Source organism: Dermacentor silvarum, chromosome 2, assembly GCF_013339745.2.
Source record: "Dermacentor silvarum isolate Dsil-2018 chromosome 2, BIME_Dsil_1.4, whole genome shotgun sequence".
In the NCBI taxonomy this organism is placed as follows: domain Eukaryota; kingdom Metazoa; phylum Arthropoda; class Arachnida; order Ixodida; family Ixodidae; genus Dermacentor; species Dermacentor silvarum.
Genome location: NC_051155.1, coordinates 140,725,908 through 140,747,011, shown reverse-complemented (window position 1 = coordinate 140,747,011; position 21,104 = coordinate 140,725,908). Strand labels below are relative to the sequence as shown.

The following is a 21,104-nucleotide window of genomic DNA, read 5'->3' as shown; positions in this document are numbered from 1 at the left end:
ACTCAGCATTGTCGCAGCGTAGCTCTTTACTGCACCCATAGATGTTTGTAGAATCACAAACAATAACTATTTTAAAAAGACCTGTGCTGTACATTTTTTTTAAACATCTCCAAAAATTTGATGACAAATTTCACATAAAAATACAATGGTAAATGTGCATAAATATAAACACAAACTTCAACAGATATATGTAACATATATGTTACTTTAAGTCAAATAATAAAGATGTTCGGTCCACACACAACTCTTCCTTTAAATTAAACTGCCATGCAGACTTATGATACAGTATCAGTAACTTCTGAATAGCGCAGAAAAGCAGACAATGGAAATGACAGTACTAATACGTAGCTATAAGGTGGTCACACATCACCTATTATGTCAAGACTAATTCTTTAGTCTTGTCATAAATTTTTAGTCTTTTAGGCCAGGTGACATCAAAATCAGCGAAATAAGCGTTACTATAAAGTGCAGCAGAACTTCCTTCGTTTGGAGAAAGAAGTATGATAAATGCCTCTGAAAATGTACAATTTTAACTTCATAACTTAAATGAGGTAGTTTCAACTTTGCCTGTTGTACCCATAACTAAGAGGATTGTACGATCTGGGAATATACTTAAGGGAAGACACTCCTCGAAACAACTTTTTTTTATTATTTGTGCTAGAGACTTGGAAACTCAGCTAATAAGATAGTTTTTCATGTAGATTTCAAATGTACAATTAGTTTTTGTGTAGCTGATATAGTTCTCGAGTTATACTCGATGACAAATTATAGCTATCTGTACGGGCACATTTTTATGTACTAAACTTTCACAAAAGGTATCGAGCTATGGTTTATTTAGCTAAAGGTGTACAGTTACTGGAAGTGTGCCAAAAAAATTATGACATTTCAACCATTGTTTTTCTCAGTTCCATGAAACATAACCTTGTACAGTCGAGCCCAGCTATATCGAACCCGTTTATATCAAATTATCCCGTATATCGAACAATTTCTAAACACTGTAAATTTACATTGAGAATATATAGCAAGAGTTACTGTTACATCGAACGAAAATAGGAACGACAACCAATATATCAAACTCCATGTGCCTCAAAAGTGCCCCAGCAAGTTGGCTTTCCCTTGCGCTGGCGGGGAAAACTGCCGGCGCCACCCTAGAAAAAGTGGTTTAGACCCGGCTGTGCACGGGCGAACACCCCCCTGCAAAAAATAATCCTGGCCTGCTCGCAGCGCTTACAGCCAATCAGAGGCCGTCGTGATTTCTCCGAGGCGCGGAGGCGGTACAAGTGAGCGCCATTTTTTCTTTATGCTTGTGTGCCTGCTGCTGCCTCTTTTCCTCGAGTCCTCATTCAGCGTGGTCCGTGCTGGTGGTGTTGCCTGTTAACGCTCTGTGAACTTCCTTGGCGCGCTGTCGTCATGGCTTGTGCAAAGAGGCAGAGTTTGCCATTCGCCGCTAAACTCGAAATCGTAAATCGAGTCAAGCGCGGTGAGAAGTCCGACGTCGCCGTGGAGGCGTGCGTGCTGTTGCAGGCAGCGAAGTCGTTGAAACAGAAGAAAATCCAGGACTATTTTGTTCCAAAGTAGGGCACGCAAGTAAGCCACCATATTAATAAAGTACTTTTCTTATTGGTATGTTCCTTTGCGTCATGAAATCCTATAGCGGGCCTATATCGAATTATGCCATATATCGAACTAATAAACGTTTTTTGGCGAGTTCGATATACCCAGGTTTGATTGTACTATTGTAATTACTACTGAGAGATAACGCAATTTCAAGTAGATATCGGCACTCTACATACCTTCAAGAGTATGTACGCCAAATTTCGTTAGTATGCGCCAATTCTAAGTGAACAAAGGGCTTCCCGGAAAACATGAAAATTTCCAAAAATTTGAAAATGAAAAAAACAGGCTTAAAAGTTACAAAAGCATGTATTCTTGAAAATGCAATTGTTATGACATGAATCTTCGATCACAGTGAATAGCAGCTTTTACAGAAAGCACACAAAGTGTTTAGAACCCTCCCGCACTGTAGCTTGGCCCTTCACGGCTCCTACGGTTGGTCTCCTCGGTGTGAGCCCTTTTCACTGCACTCCGACGATGCGCCCTTGCTTCTGCTGTACGCTTCAAGTTCATTTTCTTTATGTGCAGGTCATCGCAACGGTCAGTGTGTGTGGCCAACTCTTCTGGGGGAAGTAGTCCAATCTCTTTTAGGACATGCTCAAAGCCGGCATGGCCTTTGTTATACCACAGCACGGCAATAGCCGTGGCTGTCTCTACAAATGTCCGGGAGGCAAATTTTGTTTTTGGACACAGCAGCCATATTTTGCTGTTGAGTGACTCGGCTGCATTTTGTGTCTTTCCATGAAGGCACCGAGCCAGGAGCTTCTCATCAGTAAGGCGCTTATAAATAGGCACAATTGCCAAGCCCTGTGCTTTAGTCAACAAGGGGGTGTGGCATGGTGTAGGCTCCCCCAGTGCTTCAGCACGCCGGTGTTTACACCACGAATCTGGTCCAGCAGGGCAAAATTTGTGGCTACTGGCGCAGAATGAAAATAGGAGGCCCATATAGCAGTGTACATGCTGCAGACACTGCCCTTGTTATTTGTTATAGCTATTTGATAATATGTCTGCAGCTTCTGGATGGCTGTGACGCACAGTGGCGTCATTTTTCACAGAGCAGTGCCTAGGCATACTGAAACGTGATTGGTGCACTCTTCTTTTTCGATGACAGTATTGCCATACACCTTTGCCCCACAGACGGCAGTGTAGGCCTTGCTGTCGCCATCACTCAAAAAATTTGTGAAGTGCAGTGGGGTCTTGTATGACATTGTCCACTGCTGCTTCCGGTTCCATTGCATGGGATGGACAATCAGTGTTTTTTTCACATACAGGACGATGGAAGGCTTCCCATATTTCTTCTTCATCACCTATGTCCTTGTGTATACTGCAAGCAAGGCAGTAATTCGAAAGGACCTCAAAGTCCAGGCAAATACCTGTGTCCAGGGACACAGCTGTGCCTACTCCGTTGTGGCTTTTATGGCCCCTTTTTTGCCAAGTGCCATCGAACATGACCGGCACATCGCCGCCGCCAACGGCGTCCTTCGTGACCCTTCGTGCCTCTTCCAAGTTTTGGCTAACAGCCTCCATAGCAGCACAATGGAGCTTCTTGGCAATGCCATGAAATGTCTTCTGATGCAGCGGTTTTGGCAGGCCGACGATCGCACAAAATTGCAAAAGCTGGTCATGTCCTGCACCTATGGCACGCGCTGCCAAAACCGCCTTCACGTTTACGGCGAAGCCGTCGCGCGAGCTCCCGCCGTCGTAGCGAATGTTAGCTCCGGGGTCACCGCTCTCGCCGACCAAGTTGATCCGCTTCGACGTATGCGTAAATGACAGCACAGACTCGGGGCACTCAGCATTGTCGCAGCGTAGCTCAAAAGAACAAAAGTCCTTTGCGCTTCTCGGCTGCTTCTCGGACGGCGAGCTTCCGTTCGCGGCAAGTGGGGCATGCCGAACCTGCCATTAGTGCTGTCAATGCGCCGATCTCGCACAACACCGTGCTAGCAGCAGAAGCACCAACTGACCTTGGCTCACTTTTGAAGAATTCTATCTTCTTCTGTGATGCGCTGACGAATTCCACAGCAGCGTCGATTTCAGAACCGCTGTCGCAGTTAAAGATGTCGGCAGTAGGCCTAACCGACGTCGGAGCGTCACAGGCGTCGTTCCCGGCTGTCGTTTTTCGGAGCGGCTTACGTCGTTTTCCTTGGTACTTGTGCCGAGTTCTATACTTCCGGATGTCGGAACTGCACTTTTTCGGGCTTGTCATCTCAAGGAAACGCGGAGAGAACACGGAAAACTGTGCTGCTAGCGAGAACACGCGGCGGCGGTCCAATGGCGGCCCCGCGCTGCTTGGCGCGCAATTTAAAACGCGCGACGGTCGCGTCTTCTTTCTCGTTTTTCTTTTATTCTCCGAGAACACACGAGACTAGCGGCCATTGAACCTTGGAGGAGAGGGGTGACGCTGCGCGCCCCGATGATTGCAAATGGCGGGCGGCGCTGCCCGACCGCGTCGGAACAATGCGAACGGCGCGAACTTTTGCGACTTTTGGCGAATTCTAGTGTCACCGCCACTCACTTAGGCGCATTTTTCGGTGACTTCTTGCGCGAATTTCGGCTTGATATTTACAGAAATAAAAGTTCATAGACCAAATATGACAATACGAATTAAAACAAAAAGTGATATTTTTTTAGAAAACCATGACTTTTCGACCCGCGTCTCCATTTAAAAGGTTATATAGTAGAACCCCGCTAATACGTTCTTCATTGGACTCTAAAAAGAATGTAACAGCCAGGAAAACGTAACAGCGAGGAAGGCCGCTAATCAGCACAGCAACGTCAGAAACAGCTCTGAAATGCTGCCAGTAAACTTATTAGACGTCTCAGCACTCGTACTGTGACCGCAGAGAGCACGTGTGTCGATGTATAACTGGGGGACATGTACGATGTTCCGTGACAGTGGCCCCTTTCCACTCTTGATGTGCTTCACTGCATAACACAGCTCTATTGTGGCGATGCTGACCAAACAGCACCAGAGATTGTGCAATGCACTTCGAGACCTTTGGTGGCCCCATAATAAATGTAGCGCTGCGCTTAGCAGATTTGGCCATGGAGGAAGGATTAGGTTTCAACCAATGCACACTTCTTAGGGTGCTTCGCCAACTGCTCTGTACACGTTTTCTTCCAGTATGCTTGCGCAGCCCCTAGCTTATGCAACTTTGTTGCTTATTGCAACGTACCGGTCACTTGTTGCGACATATACATTGATTGTCTTCGCAGCAATGTGCAAGAGCAAATTTCCCTTTTCACCACTAAATTCACATGACCATTGCACTGCACAACATTACAGAATGGCGATACATCAAATGGTAACATAACAGTACAGTGGTTGTGCCTATACGTTTGCGGATATGCTGCATAGCATCAACAACATTCGGAGACTCATCTGTGCAGGTGCCGCCTGCCGCAGGTGACCTCCTTACAGAAGTTGCTGCTCTAGAAAGACATCTGTTGCTGCATAGCTCAAAGAAAGTCAATAAGAAATTGACAGTTCTTTAAATACTGTAAATGAGAAGAGAACATTTTAGCATGCTGGTGAGTGCAAATCGCGTAACACAGTATGCTAAATCTTCCCAGTAAAGCGTGATTGGCACCTGCAATGCAGTACTATTTCTTTTTTTTGCCAGCTTGGTTTCAGTCCTGCAGAGTATTAGCCTATAGCTTGAATTGATGCTCCTTGCAACTCTTTCACACAAAACTGTGTATTATAGACAATTTTTTTTTATCGGATTGTACAACGCCTGAATTATCCAATGTTTCCACATGGTCCCGAGAAAGTACAGTCGACGTCCGATTTCCCGGACGCCCGAAATTCCGAACATGCCTGATTTCCCGGACTCATCTGTGGCACCGTCAAGTTCCCCATAGAGTCAATGTATTAAAAAGTCCGAAATTCCGGACGCTTATAGCCTTCGCCATCCGATTTCCCGGACTTTTTACTGTTAACCGCCGACCGAAAGTCACCACCGACGCCGCCATTTTGGCTGTTTTCATATCCTCGAACCCACCATACTCGCATCGCAGGTGTGGCCAGCAGCACCGCCGCACCGCGCCGCGGCTGCCGTAACCTCGAAACCGCACGTGTCAATCCGTTGCCAGCCGTAGCTTAACCAAGCCAAACCTCACTGTGTTCGTTCGCGTGTTGTTTTGTCAGCTCTGCCAGCTCTGCGGTCGTGTCTGCGGTTGATCGTTTGCTGCTGCGCGCTATCTTCAGTGATCACGTTTCCCGACCTTCAGCATCCACCGAGTTCCTAGCTGTTTCGTGCTGCGCTTTTCGTCGAGCGGATTCGCCGTTTACAGCGATGGCACCGACTCCTCCTTCGTCTTCGTCCGCGCCTTCGAACGAACTGCCAACCGCGAACTGCCCTCCATGGACGAACTGCCATCCGCGGACGTTGCCTTCGACGATCTGCGCGCTGCTGGCGTGTCGATTCCAGCCGGGATAACCTTTGAGGGCTTCGCCGACGCTGACAAAGACCTCGAGCTATGTGCGGAGTTGACCGATGACGAAATCATTCGTCAAGTTACGGAGGATTCCGACGACTCCGACACCGAGAACGAAGAGCCAGCTCCTACACAGCCAACGAGCTCGGAGTTGACGCGAGCACTGATGACACTGTCATCGGTGTACAGCGGCAACATGACGTTGACTGAAATTGAGGCAGACATGATCGCGGGCAAGCGGACCGTGCAAAATAAAATAAGCGACTTCTTTGCGCCCAAGTGCTGACCTATGAGGTAGCGCCGGCCACGTCGTATTTTTTTTTTTTTTTTTTTAACGGCTCTTTTCAGAGCCACCTAAACGATGCATTGGCTGAATAGCAATGAGAATCTTGTACTCCGGCCGTGACCCTCTCCGTCAGCGAAAAATACCTACCAAAAAGGTGCGTTTTCACGTGCATTCGTTTTTCCGGACTGCCCGATTTCCCGGACGTTTTCACGAAAGGAACGTATCAATGGAGTTCCATGGTACTGTAGTTCGAGCGCACCTGCTGTTTAAACGGGAATATAGGTGGTTTTACTTCTAAACCATTTTGTGGGAAACTCTCCCCTTGTCTTATACCCCTGTCAAATGGCACATGTAATGCCATTTGTAGTAAATGACATTCATACCGAATGTCATTACCGTCTTGGGTTCCCGGTCTACACGGGTAAACAAAATGACATTCACAATTGATGGCAATGTTTATCAGCAGGCTGCTATGATAACGAAACCCTACAAATCGTGCTTGTTGTTTACATCTTTTCACTCTATTGTTAACAATACAATGGTAAACATTGGATGGTTATCTGAAAATATATAACATTTCGTTTTAACTTATCTATTTTGTAATTTTTTGCCAAGCCCCTGTCGTCGAGTACACAAGTCGCGCGTGAATGAGTTCGGGAAACTCATTCAACGGGCGAATGCCATTAGCAGTGAATGTCATTCACTATGCCCGTGTAGAAACAACAAAAATGGCATTAACACGTAATCTCATTCACTGCGAATGCCATTACATGTACCGTGTGACAGGGGTATTACACAGCGGTCTATGGCACAACTTAAGTTGTATGGCCACTGCGAGCCAGAGAGAGAGAAAAAAAAAAAGCAGACAGTGTATCGCCATTCTTTTGTCGCTGTTGCAAACACACAAACTTTATGCAAACGTGCTTGACTACTATATCAGGGTGCAAGATGAAAGTCTCTGTTGAGTACTGCTTTAAAAACTATGCGAGAGTATACATGGAAGCAAATGGGGAGCATGGCAACACTGTCCCAATTTACTGTCTTGGAGAACAGAATGCGATACACTGCAACTGTCGACTTTCACCGAAAACTTCATTCCCCGAGCTGTTCATACATTGTTCACTGTTCATATTGTTACACTATTAATACTGAATGAGGAGACACTGTAGTGGAATTTCTTTGCGAACCTCATCGGGTTCTCCCAGTGCCAGCACATCATATTGATCACAAAGACAGTCGCATTCGCTCAAAGTGCATCTCTTGAGGAAACAGAAAGGTTCTTTTCTTCAATGGAAGAGTTACTCCAAAAAAAGCAGGTGAGCGTTTAGTGCTTTGTAATCAGACTGCAGTGAAAGAACCGGCAACCAATTGGGACAAACAGGCAATATAGAAGAGACCTCTCACTGGCCGCTGCAGCCTGTACACAAGGTGCAAAAACCTGAAGCTGCTATTGACAGTAGACAATCACTTTAAGGACTGGGCTTGTGAACAATTCAATGAGTGAATGGCCGGCAATAACCCAAGGATACCTATGCTGCAGTGATCACCAAGCCTGCACCTCAGTTGCCCATTGCATGTCGCTCACTGCCCAATGAATGTTACAGGAGCCTCCAAGAAGTGCTACATGACAAATGCTTTGGGAACTGCCAATGATAATGTGCAACAAACGCAGCTAGCAGTCGTCCCTGGATGAGAATCCAACACAAACAAAATGTGTTTTGTAGTAACTGTTTCACATAGTTCTCACTTTTTTTTAACCACAGGAAAATGGTTTGACCTATATTTCAAAGTGTAGCTTCTTGCCCTGTGCAATAACTAACTTCGAACTTCATGCAAATGCTTCTCTAAAATATCAGAAGGCCACCTTGGGTTGGCCTTCGAACTGTGGTTGCACTCTACAGACAAAACACATCTGAAATCACTCTGCCAAGAAAAGAAAAAAGTTCTGGAACTGCAGTATTCCACTCACATCTGGCGCTGGTGTGGAGTTGAATCGTTGCTTCCTTTTCAGAAGTCGCTCCTTTTCCTCCAACTGTTAGCACCAAAGAGAGTCGACAAAACAGATTAATGGAAAAGGTGTCCAATCAACACTGCCACATCAGAGCTAATGGTAGTAATTATGCCGCAATTACCACACAGTCTCTGACCAGTGGTCAAAGGGACAATTGCACAGAATTGCCTTGTATGGTTCAATTTAATTTCAGACCCTGGGCACAGATATTGTAACGAATTGTACCTGTTGAAAGGAGAACTCTTCTGACAGTTGCATGCAATACTGTGTATTAATGCGAAAGCATTATACACCCCCATTATGGGAAAATCTATCAGCGTGACCAAAAGATGGTACCAAAAATGGCCGACACCACAAAGAGTAAGAACACATAAAAAAATGCTTGAAGTTGCATTTCTTAGGTATGTTTCTGTGAACAAAGTAAATTAATGGCTTTGTAAAGACTACTTGGTACATTTCGGTCTGGGTGGTAATCGAACCCGGGCCACTGGGGTTGCGAGACAGGTGTGTGTCTCTGCCGTCACGGCGGCTCCACGGTTCTAGCCCACTAAAGGTGAGCCTAGTACGTGTATTATTGCACACGTCACACCGCAGCCATCTAGCTGACTAAAGGCATGGCCTAGTGTGTGCATCATTGGGCACGTGACGGCACATACAATGGGGAGGAGGTGTGTCACATCATGAGTGTATAAAATGAGCGCATTGTTCATGATGTCATGTTGTCATGTCATGACATCATGACGATGATGTCATGTCAAGTGTCTCTGCCGTATTTGTGGCCCACTGCACAAAAATGCCACAACCACAGGACAAAAAGCATGGAAAATTCTTCTTCTTTCTGGGGTTTTACGTGCCAAAACCAGTTCTGATTAGAGGCACGCCGTAGTGGAGGGCTCCGGGTTAATTTTGACCACCTGGGGTTCTTTAACGTGCACTACAACGCAAGCACACGGGTGTTTTTTGCATTCCGCCTCCATCGAAATGCGGCCGCCGCGGCCGGGATTCGATCCCGCGACCTCGTGCTCAGCAGCGCAAAGCATGGAAAATTAAAATCATCACTACAAAAACTGAGGTTCTATACATAACAGCCTTTATACAGTACAACAAATGCTATTGGTAACATCAGCTAGCCAAAAATAAGAACCAGGAAGGCCTACCCATCATCCAGCACTTCCTCTGATCTGAAGGCAACAGACAATGAAACGAAGAGAAGCATAGGACAAGCAAAAAACAACTTCCCACAGGTGAAATCTGAACCCACATTTTCGCATTACAGTCACCAACTGTTTTTTCAGACGCACAATAATCCGGAAGCCTTCGTAGTATTGCCCCATCTCCCATAGAGCCGATGTGTATAAGACCGTCTGAAATTTAGGAAATTGAAACGCTTCGCCATCCGATTTTCTGAACTTTTTGCCGTGACCACAGGTCGGAAGCGTGATCAACCAAAGCCACCACGACTGTCATTTTTATGACAGTCGTTCGCTCTCCGCTGTCACGGAGAGCGATCAATCTTCCACGCGCAAGCAAGGAAGCGAGAAGCGAGCGCCGGAGGGAGCGTAGGGGGGCGGGGGGGGGGGGGGGGGGGGGCGCATTTCTACTCTGCCAACAACCGCGCTCGTCGCTCGCTCGCACCGTCTCTTATCTCCACACGGCTCTGACCTTTACATTCGCCGCTCAGTTTCCGCTGAAGCGATATACCGCACGTACCTTCCCCGTTGCGGCGTATATGCGCTTGCTGCCAGCGTTTTGACAGTCGTTGTCTGCAGTCATTCAGTGTGATCTATTCATGTTTGTTTGTGCGCGCTCACACCACAGTTAGTAATAGTCGGGCCACATTTTCCAACGCACGCTACACATGCAATGCTGCCCGGATCAGCAGTGCAGCGCTACAGGTGTGTCCCTTCGCACGCGCTGCCCACGGGCAGCGCTTCTCATCAACACCACCGTTTCACACGTGCCTTCTCGTGGTCATCGAGTCTCTCTTCATGTCGGTCTACTTACGCCGCAGCACACCTGCTTACTTAATCAGCTCATGTTTACTACAATTCACATTGCTACCAAAGCCGCTCACCTTACTTCGTATGACATTGCTGTGTTGCTATCGCATTCATTGCTTCGCCCTTAGGGCGAAACTGTGACATTTTTTTGAACTGCACGATTTTTTTTGCTTTCCCGGCCCCTATGAAGTTTGAAAAGTCAGACTCTGGCTGTACTTGGGCTATTCTCGGCCCCTATGAAGTTTGAAAAGTCAGACGCTGGCTGTACTTGGGCTATGCTCTTGCTGATGTTTTTTCATGCACTTTTTTACTTTTAATTAATAATGTCTAAATTGCAAATAAAGCAACCAATTTGCCTTATGCTTTCCTTGGTTTCATTCAAAAATAGGTTCAAGCAATATTTTTTGCAAATGCAGCCAGCTCCCTGCCATGTTGGCCGTCCATACCCATATCGGCCCCATACCGAATGCGTCGCCGTGGACACAAACATGAGTGACAGTTTGTTTTTCCCACAAATGATTGTTCGATAAAATAAACTGATGTATTAATGATACCTTTCATGACAAGCAACAACCACTGCCAACTACTGTATGAAAGAGAGCTGCAATATGAGGCAAGTTCAACTAGGATCCCCCGTACGGCGCCAGTGCATTGCATGCAAGATGGCTTGACCGCACCACGTGCTTTGCAGTCTGGACGCCCCGAATAGCTGCCCATCTTTTTTTGTGTGAACTGTGAACTGATGTGTTGAGAAATAAAGCGCTCTCATAACAATACATTTGTCAATTTGCCAGTGGTTGGTTTTGAAATGCTGTATGCCTGTGATGTGTAGTGCGCGACACGGCGCGGCGGTAAGAGACAGTGATATGTGTGGTGCGCGACGCGGTGCGGTGGTTGGACACAAGGAGCAGACGACAAGGAGAGCGCGCGCCGCTCTACCGTGGCGCGCCGAAAACGACGACGCCGAAGACCGTTCGGCACGTGAACACGCGGCACAAGAAAAGAAATCAAAAGAAAAAAGCCAATCCAATCACAAAAGAACACGGAGCCTCGAGCAGCCAATCAGAAATCGACGAATCGACCAGAGCAGCAGAAAAAGGAGCCGCGCTGGCAGTAGGGGGAGGAGTTCCAGAAGCGGCACCAGGACAAGGTCGGCCACCGGATCGGGAGTTGAAGACGGCCGTCGGGTTCCGGACCCGAGCCACCAGGACTTCACCCGGCCGGGGCCTCCTGCCAACCCATTCCTGGGCGCCGCCACCCCATCCATTCGAGAACTGCTGCCCGAGGCCGGCGAGCGTCTGCGCCCGTGGGCAGAACGAGAGCAGTCGGGCTACGGGCCCGAGCTCCACGACCAGCTGCCCGGCCAGGACGCCGCCGCCGTCAACCCCTGCTGCCAAGCCGCCTGCCTTCCCGGGCATCGTCACCCTGCCCGATAATCGACTGCTGCTGCCCGAGGCCGGTGAGCGTCTGCGTCCGTGGGCAGAACGTGAGCTGACGGGCTACGAGCCCGAGTGCCACGATCAGCTGCCCGACCAGAACGCCACCACCGTCGGCCCGTGCTGCCGAGCTGCCTGTCTTCTTCCTCTGAGCCAGAGCTGCCACGCTCTGGTAGCCGGTCCGATACAGCGACCTTTGGTGAGACCAACAACGCTTCTCTCGTCGTCTCCGCTTCGCCGCGTCGAGACTGTAGTGCATACGCACACCCGCAGCCTGCCCGAACTTGCCTCATATCATTAGCGTTCTAGCTACATGTTTTCATGATATCTTTGTGTTTGTTTTTGTGGGTTAATTTTCGTTTCTAGTTTCATTAAAAGTTTGTGTGTGTGTTTCCCAACAAACGGCTTTGTCCTCGATTGGGTTCTGGGAGGCTTCGCCTCAGAGAACCGCCAGAAAATATTAAACAAAAGAACCTGCTCATCACAATGCCACAGCTTGGAAGCGATGCGAGTTAGGTTTAGCAGACACCTCGGCACTTGCTCAGCATCAGGCTGACAGGGGTGGGCCGCTTACATGGTCCTCATAAAAACTCTCTGCTAGCCAGTGGGGCACCATGCGGCACGGCACTCCTTTGCAGGAATCTTGCCACTAGTTTTTTTGTTGCTTAAGAAAAAAAAAGCACTGTCGCAGATTCCGTACGTGGCCATAAATAGTTCCATGCAGTGCGCAGCCACACGCGCATCACCACAGCAAAGAACGTGTCAGCATCTAGACAAAATTTGCCCCAAATTTTGTCTGCTGCAGCCAACTGTAAAAGTAAAATTTGCTGCAGGAATATTTTAGATAGACCAAACTAAGTGAGATTTTAGACAGACCAAATTAAGTGAGAAGAATGGTCTGTTATATCCAAAAGTATGTTGCCTCTCCTTTGTAACAGGTGTGAGTTGTACAGGTGGCGACAACCCCTTGATGTTCCCACACCACCTTCTGATGTCACTGATTATGATGTCACTGTTGATTCTTCATCAATAAGGGAAAATTACATTGTTTCTGCTGAAGAAGTTTGAAGAATTTTTCCTGCATCAAAGCAGCATGAGAAAGTACTTCAAAATCTGACCTATCAGCACTGCAATCTGGGTGCAAAATTCAAGAAAGGAAAGTTTTGGCATTCATTCTGTCCTCTAGTATTTCACGCCAAAGTGAAAATGATCTTAGAAAGAACACTTCACCAGACTCAACCGATTTAGTGTTTCTCACTAGTGTCGCTTTAAAGGTAGAGACATTCAACGAAATCTTCTCCAGTCAAGTTTGCAACTTTTTCATTACCTTACTTTATTGTACTAGGTGGCAAGTTTTACTACCATTAACACAAAAGTGGGCTCTCTTAATGATGTTTTTGCAAAGAGCATGACCATCCCTTCTCTACAGCTAGTTTGTGGGATCCAAAATATTATTTTATTGTTCAGTGTTCACTGTTGCCAAGTTGCCCAGCCTAACTGCACACAGTCACTTTCGACTTCCATAAGTTTTAAAATTTTGGTTAATTCAGAGTTTTTGGAAACCTTAACAACCTTGGTAAAACTTTAAGTTTCCTTTTTTTAACTCTGTTGTTACTTGTTTTCACAAGCTTTAAGGAGCATCATCCAATGCAGTGCTTTTTCTTTGAATCCCTTAACCCTTCAAACCACAAGAAAAGATTCAGGACACGCAATAAAGAAGAAATGCTGGAAAAGCACATACATCTTTTGCCACAGTAGACACGCTCTGGCCAAACCGCTCGGCTCTCTTCTTCAACTTTGCCAAGTCAACAGGCTGAAAAGCAAAAGCAAGTGATTAAGAGCTGCAAAAAGTATTCAAACGTGCATTGACTGCATTGTCACCTTACCCGACGCTCAAGTTATATGAGGTACAGGACAATTAGCTTTGTACTAGTGCAATAAAATAAATTTTGCTCATCTTTACAGAGCACAGATTGCTTGCTTACTTGCCAAAATTTTGTGACTCTGCAGGATTACTTAACTCTTTCCTTACCATGGCACTAGGCATCGATCACCTGCGATCAACGTTTCTGAGCACCTATTAAAAAAAAAAACGCCGTGCTCCTGGACTCGTAGCACCATCTAGATGAATGTATGCAAAGTAGAGTTTCCGTTTCTGCATGGTTCACATTTTTACCGTGCGGCAGTAATCTTTAAAGGACGTGCGAGCTCAAAGGTCGAGGCGCACTTAAGCGGCGTGATGGCGTCGACATCCGGAACCGTGCGCGCTCGTAAGAAAGCAGTTTTGCTCAAACCCGATGATGATAGATGTGATCTTTCAGACTCATCGAGTAGTGATGACTCGAACATCGATGTCGCGTAGTCGGAGTTTAGCTCCAATGAGGAAACTTTAGCAGATCAGCAGGCAAGTTTCGTTTTCGCCATCGATTTTGTTTATTGATATCTAGAGCCGGTTCAATTGCCCTGTTGGTGTCCAAATGATTAATTTATTTGTTTATAGCATGTCCACTTCATTTGGACAAGATGTGCTACCACCAGCTCAAAGAAGCGTGGAGTTTCGACCTCAGAGAGATCTGGGCATTGACCACAGGATGACGCTCCGTAGGGGTCCAAAGCGGCTGGCAAGAGCTCTAGATTTGTTTCGCCTGTTCTTTATGGTGGAGGTCGTTCATGCTATATCTGTAAACACCAACAATATGCACGGACGCATATCCTTGACAAACCGACATACAGCGAGAAGGATGGCTCATGGAAGAAAGTAACCCCAGCGGAAATGATGAAGTCCATCGCCCTGCTGTTGTACATGGGAATACTGGAACTGCCGCGGCTGCATTTGTATTGGAGAACATCAAAATTGTTTTCGAGGCTTCTCCTTCCAAGCATTATGTCAAGGCGACGTTTCACCGCATTCCTGGCTATGCTGCATGTTTCTGACACAAAAACCGACAACAGAGCTGCCGCACAGAAACTAGACAAGGTGTCCTGGCTTCTTCAGTACATCAACAACTGCTCCGCGACATTTTTACAGTCATATCGTGAAATTACAGTGGACGAAAGAATGGTAAAATCCAACGCACGATCTGGAATTCGGCAGTACATTAGAGACAAAGTTGTAAAATGGGGCTATAAATTATGGGTTCTTGCAGACCCAAAGACTCGCTACACCATCTAGTTCATATAGTGTATACAGGGAAGCGCGAACAACCTGGTGCCAATGGGCTGGCCTTTGATCTGGTGACTAAGCTTTGCGACAAGTACCTTGATCGTGGGTACATTACAGTAGAACCCCGCTGTTATGTTCCCAGGTGCTGCGTTTTCCCGGCTGTTACATCCTTTTCGGCCGCTCCCGACACAGCTCCCATAGAACCAAATGCATTGGTAACCCCGAAGTTGCGTCACAACTGTGGGACCGTTCCTGCATCATACGTTACGAACTGCCACCCCACATCGGCCCAAGCGGCCATTTTGACTTTTCGTGTTGCTAAGCCGTGGCTTGACGATGGCCCAAAGTGCCGGGGGTGACACCTATGACGTATTTTCGGTTTCTGCCAGCAAAAGTATGCCCTTTGAGATCCGTATTTGCTATCTAAAGTTCGTGTCTATGACGCGCTGTGGCCCTAAAATTAGTTTTAGCGCATAGATGTTCCGTATGAAGTCCAAGGGCGATAACACCACTCGCTGTATGCTGTATGTGTGAGTGAGAGCATGCGAGGGGAGCCGACGACCGCGTCTAAATCTCGCGTACGCAAGAAAGAAAGGCTGGGAGGGAGCGCGCCTTCTGTTGAGCTCGAGGCACCAATGAGGGGGGATGGGGAGGGAGGGATAGCGAGCGGTGTTGTACTCTAGCATCAACTGTGTACTGCGCGGCGGCGCGCGGGCCGTATCTTGAAAGCGATCTGTGTTGGGGGCAGAGTCTAGGCAGTGTAGGTGCGTCGGCGGCTCATAGCTTTGTGCGTGCTGTGTGTTTGCGGCGCACAGTTTGCGTCGAAGTGATAGACAACAGCATGAAGGTCACTTCGCTCGTTGCTGCAGCGGCGCTTCCTCACACCAGCATTTGACAGCGCGTGTCCGCGCTCATCGAGTGTGATGTGTTGTTTGCCTGTGGGCGCTGACACCATGCTTGTTAATATAGTTCATAAACAAATGTTTACAAGTTTATACGGATGATAAAACTTCTATCCTTACATTGTATAGCTGTCTACTAATTTGCTATTGCAATCGATGCTTCGGCTTTCAGGCAAAACTAAGACTTTTTTTCACGCGTTGTGTGCAGTTCAGCACCCTACACTCATTTCTCAATTTTTCCTATTTCTCGGCTCTTGCGTTTCCCGGCTCTTACGGGTTTTTTTTACGGTCCCATGAAAAGCGTATAAGGTGGGTTCTACTGTATCTATATGGACAATTTCTACACTTTGACCTCTCTTCTTGTGCACCTTTTGGAACGCAAGATGCTAGCGTGCGACACAACACGAAAAGATTGCCAGGGATTCCCCACAGAACTGAGAGGCATCACCTGGGAGAGGAGAGCTAAAATGGGAGACATCCGCTGGCAAAAGAGTCTTGTATCTTCCATGGAAGGATCGACATGTTGTGCATATGGTTAGCACTGCACATACAGCTAACTCGCACGTGCTTGCCAAACGACGAGAAGAGAAGGACAGGAAGTGGCAACAAATCGCCGAAAGAAAAACAAAGCTCATTGACGTATATAAAGCCGGAATGCTTGGAGTCGGTAAATCGGACCAGCTGATTGGCATGTACAATGTTTTGAGGAAATGTGTCCGCTGGTGGAAAATGTTAATCTTCCACTGCATCGACATCGCAGCTGTGAAAAGCTATATTGTTTTTCAAGCATACTGCACGCAGCATCCACAAGCACGTGAGCTTTCTAGGCCTTCTTGATTTGACCACCTGGCCCTCAGGACAGAGCTCATTGGACAGCTCCTAAAACTAAAGGACACAGCACCAGTTCCTGTCCCTCCCTCACCAGCTTCACCACTCACAGCTGTACAGCACAAGCCTGAAAGAAAGGACATTCGCCGGAACTGTAGGAAGTGCTACGAGGAAAAGAAAGTTGAGCACACAAGACGAATGTGTTCTGTCGCACATGCAATGTGCATTTGTGCTTCACAACAAGAAACTGTTTCGGCGACTGGCACACCAATCTGGCTGAATGGAACATTTATGGCTCCAAAGGTTACTAAGCTAAGACTCAACTTTACTGTCATATTCTGCTATGAAGTCTTAACTATTTTGTATCAGTCATAAGCTTTGTAGAACTTTTTTTGCCAGAGATGTTACTTCTTACTCAAACAGTTTTTGAAAATGTTTGGGTTTTTATTTGTTTAAGAATTCTGTACGACAATAAAATTTTTTTATATTTTTTTAAAATATTATTTGAAAGCACGTTCATTTACCTTCACTTTTATGTACTGCATCATCGTGCAAACGAAGTAGCTGTTGCAGAAAAAATTCCTAACTCAAACATACAAAAAAACACCGCATATCCACGGGGTGAATGATGATGAGTGGGCGAAGCTCCGGAGGGAATCATCGGTAAACCGTGAATCTTCCGTGTAATTCGCCCAGTCTCGCCGCACTAAATCGAACGATTGACTTCAACCAATGACATGCGCCATATGTGACGTCATTCCTATTTTATAACAGCGCCCTTCATTATAATTGCACCATCTCCCACTTAAGGGGACGCTAGCACAAACGCGTTAGAAACGTGCAGTACTCTCTAGTAAGGGGGAGAGGCCACAGCGTCTTACGCAGCCGTTTACACATGCCGGAACGTGCACCGCGTTTGCCGACGCCATCACATGACTGCTGAGAGAGTATAACCCCCGTATTCATAAACGCTCCTCGACTTGAACTTGACTTGCCACCGCCTTCAACGCGTTTCGAACGCGCTGCCCAAGGCGGTGGCAAGTCAAGTTCAAGTCGAGGAGCGTTTATGAATACGGGGGTAAGGCGGAGAGGCCACAGCGTCTTATACCAGCTTCTTACACGGGCCGTAACGCGCTAGCACAAACGCGTTAGAAACGCGCAGTTTTTCGTTAATGTTGGGTATTTATTGTCATCATGGCGCGTGTGTCCATGTGCGCTTCGTGGCGTAGTGGTTAGCGCCCCGCGTTCGGAAGCGAGGGGTCCCTGGTTCGATTCCGCGCTACGGACACAACTTTCGGAATTTTTTTTTTTCATAAAAGTAGACGTGGCTACCTACTACGACGACTACTACTACTACATACTACAGAGGAGGGACAGACCCACATCCTAAGGAGCTTCGCCCCTAAAACAGCCAATTTCCCCATGGTAAGGAAAGTTAATGTGCTCCGAAGTCTAAGAACACTGGAGTTCTGCCTTCATCAGAATGTAGCCCTAATGGCATAAAAATGAACTGCAGTCCTGCAACTTCACAAGCAGCAGCAGCAGGACACTGTAGCCTATGGCATGTGTGGGGTGTAGTGCTGAAGGAGGTGTGTTTGCATCTTTTAACACGAAAGTGTTTTATGCCGGGGTCCACCAAGACTTCACTGACGTATTTCCGTCACGGAAATACGTCACACGAACATACACGAACATAATACAAAGAAAGAAACCAGAAGAAAAAGTTCCACAAACATGCAAAATTTGGAAATCGAACCCACGACCTCTCGGTCCGCGACGATAGATCGCCGAGCGTTTAACCCATTGCGCCACAAACGCATTTGCAGAGAGCTACACAGACGCGCCTTATATATCTAACACTCCTCCGTGTACCCGCGCTCTTGCTCGGGGCGGTGCCGCCGCCTACGAGCAGAAAAGAGAAGTACTGCATTATGACAATAGACAGTTTTAGCAGAGCGTTCACGGTCCGCTCCGCTCAGACCATCGTGTCCGAACGATTCGCGCAGAGCCGCTCAGCGGAACGCTAGCGGGAACGCTAATGCGCGTGCGCACAACGCCCATATCGGCAGCGGAACGAAGAACGCGGCCCACGGTCCGCTACGAAGCCATATGAGCGGAGCGTTTGGGTGCGTCTACTGGTGGCTTTGCCGTTTTACAGTCGCGCTGAGCGCCCGTGGCCGGCGTCTCTGGCAGACGCGCTTGTCAAACAAGCCAAATCAACGCAGTTCACGCAGCCAGTGGTGTGCGTGAAACGTTAGCGGAGCGGAGCGTAAGCAACGCTCTGCTAAAACTGTCTACTAACGCGCACCGACAGTGAACGCTTCGGTGGTCTCAGCACTACGACGCCTGGATGCCAGCATTCGAAGGGACGCTGGCATCAAGAAGCACTACCAACGCCACCTAGGTGGCGTTCACCGTACTCAGCACAGCGGAGCGTGGCCTCCGCAATTAGCTCTGAAAATGTTTCTGAAGTTGATCGCGGAGGCTGCAATTACGACGCGCTGTACGCGCTGATTTGACTCGGTGACGATTCAGTTACGTGATTTGTCTTGCGCGTTGTATTAGTGTGTCAGTTACGTGCTTCGTCTTTCGCGTTGTGCTAGCGTGTGCAGCGTAGTTCAGCTTCCATATGCACGACGGTTGCTCTTGGTCATCGACGTTATTAGTCGTGATGGAGGAGACGTGCCACCAGGCGTCAGCGTGGGTGCATCAACGCCTAAGGGCGCTTTAGCCACAAAACACCAATAGACATTATATATCAATGTGCAATAAACATTACACTACTTCTGTGAAGACACGTTTCACTTTCGTGTTCTATACCGATTCCTATATAAGAGGGATCAACCACATTTTTTTACACTGCACATTGTCAGGAGCTGGAGCTTTTACTAGCTGAATGAAGTGCCCGTAGCCAGTGCTCAAGCAAAGAGATCCCAGTCTTTCACTAAGAATGATCGTTTATAATGAATGCTATTTGGGATCCATCAAATGCAGATTTCATTTGTGGTCTATTGAAAACCACGTACGAATGTTTCAATTGAAGACATCAGTGAAAACACGTTGCTAATGAGTAAGCTCTTGTGAATTTCTGGAACACATGAAGTCGTCTCCCCCAATGTGCTGTGTAACATGCGAGACATTTCTCTGCTTAGTCATCTGGTGACACAGATCTACACGGTGCAGTAAGCGTAGAGCTAGCACTCACGGGTGGGTTCGCAGAAATGGAAGTCCGGGACAGTTTCACCGCGCTCGTCTTGGTGGTGTCCTTAGATGCAGCCGGGCTGTTCTGGGCAGCAGCACCAAATCTGCAGAAGAAAAAGTGCACCAAGCAGTCTAATCTTTCTGGTCTGACCTTAGATGAATTATTAAGCACAGCATGTTGTACCTAAGAAGACCACACCTACTTCAGAAAATTATGTACAAAATAAAAGAGTACTTTATACATACTCGTGAGAGGAAAGCTCTTAATTGAATCTAGGCCAGGTTTGCCTGGCATGACGGGAATGATGAGAAACGAAATTATACATATTGCACGTCACAGGCACATAACATAACAAAACGCACCACAACATGCAAAATAAAAACTACTAATTTGTAATTTAAATATACAAGGAGTACTAGGAGTTCCCTGCTTTTAACTTTAACCCTGTTTCAGCTTTTATCACATTCCCAAACACCCAAACCAAGGCTTGAGAAATGCAGTGCCACTAAATGGAAACATGTATGCTTTAGTTGTACAACATTTTCCACTCATGAGTCTCTTGCAAGATGTTGCAGTGGTGCACAGAATACCTATGCATGACCATTCGGTGCACAGCAGGTGCATCACAATTTAAAGTAATTAAGCGGAAGTGGCTTCTCCCATTTCTGACTCATTCTAACATGACAGTACAGTGAAATCTCAACATAACGAACTTCAGAGGACCGCTGCAAGTTGTTCGTTATTCTGAAAGGCTGTTATAGTGAAAGCCCCAAAATTAACCATTTCGCCCATCAACCCATCAGTTGTTACCGTACAGGCTATCCTCAAAAACGTTGTTGCAGGGGTGGGACTGCCCCAAGTCATTTTGGAGCAATTTTTGGAGCAGGTAAAATTGCGTTTTGGAGCAATTTGGTGCAGACAAAATTGCATTTTGGAGCATGGAGCATATAAAATTTCATTTTCAAGCAGTTTGGAGCAGGCCAATCTGAATTTTGATAGAATATGACAACACACATTAAAACCATGACATAGAATAAACCAACATGAAGTGTGTAGCAGAAGCACAATTTGTAGCTATAGCTTACTAGAATATGGAAGCGTGGGTCGAGTGGCGGCACAGCACCTACTTTCCTGTAAAGCCGCAAATCAGTGGTGGCACTATAATCGAACTTTATATTCCCGCGACGAGGCTCACGATCACAGCGGCTGTAGTGGGGAATAG

General features: G+C 47.0%; 1 protein-coding gene and 1 pseudogene across 2 annotated transcripts in view; both read right to left on the bottom strand.

The window, feature by feature from the left end:
• The window catches only part of LOC119441862 (SAP domain-containing ribonucleoprotein), a 40,447-nt gene that overhangs the window by 541 nt on the left and 18,802 nt on the right, over nucleotides 1-21,104 (bottom strand). For both annotated transcript variants that reach the window (XM_037706497.2, XM_037706498.2), the window contains exons 6-8: nucleotides 19,886-19,985; nucleotides 13,529-13,600; nucleotides 8,310-8,372 (exon numbers count right to left, since the gene is read on the bottom strand). In XM_037706497.2, the coding sequence (XP_037562425.1) occupies nucleotides 8,310-8,372; nucleotides 13,529-13,600; nucleotides 19,886-19,985 (235 nt within the window). The remainder of the gene's footprint in view (nucleotides 1-8,309; nucleotides 8,373-13,528; nucleotides 13,601-19,885; nucleotides 19,986-21,104) is intronic.
• Nucleotides 591-4,224, bottom strand: LOC119441861 (uncharacterized; annotated as a pseudogene).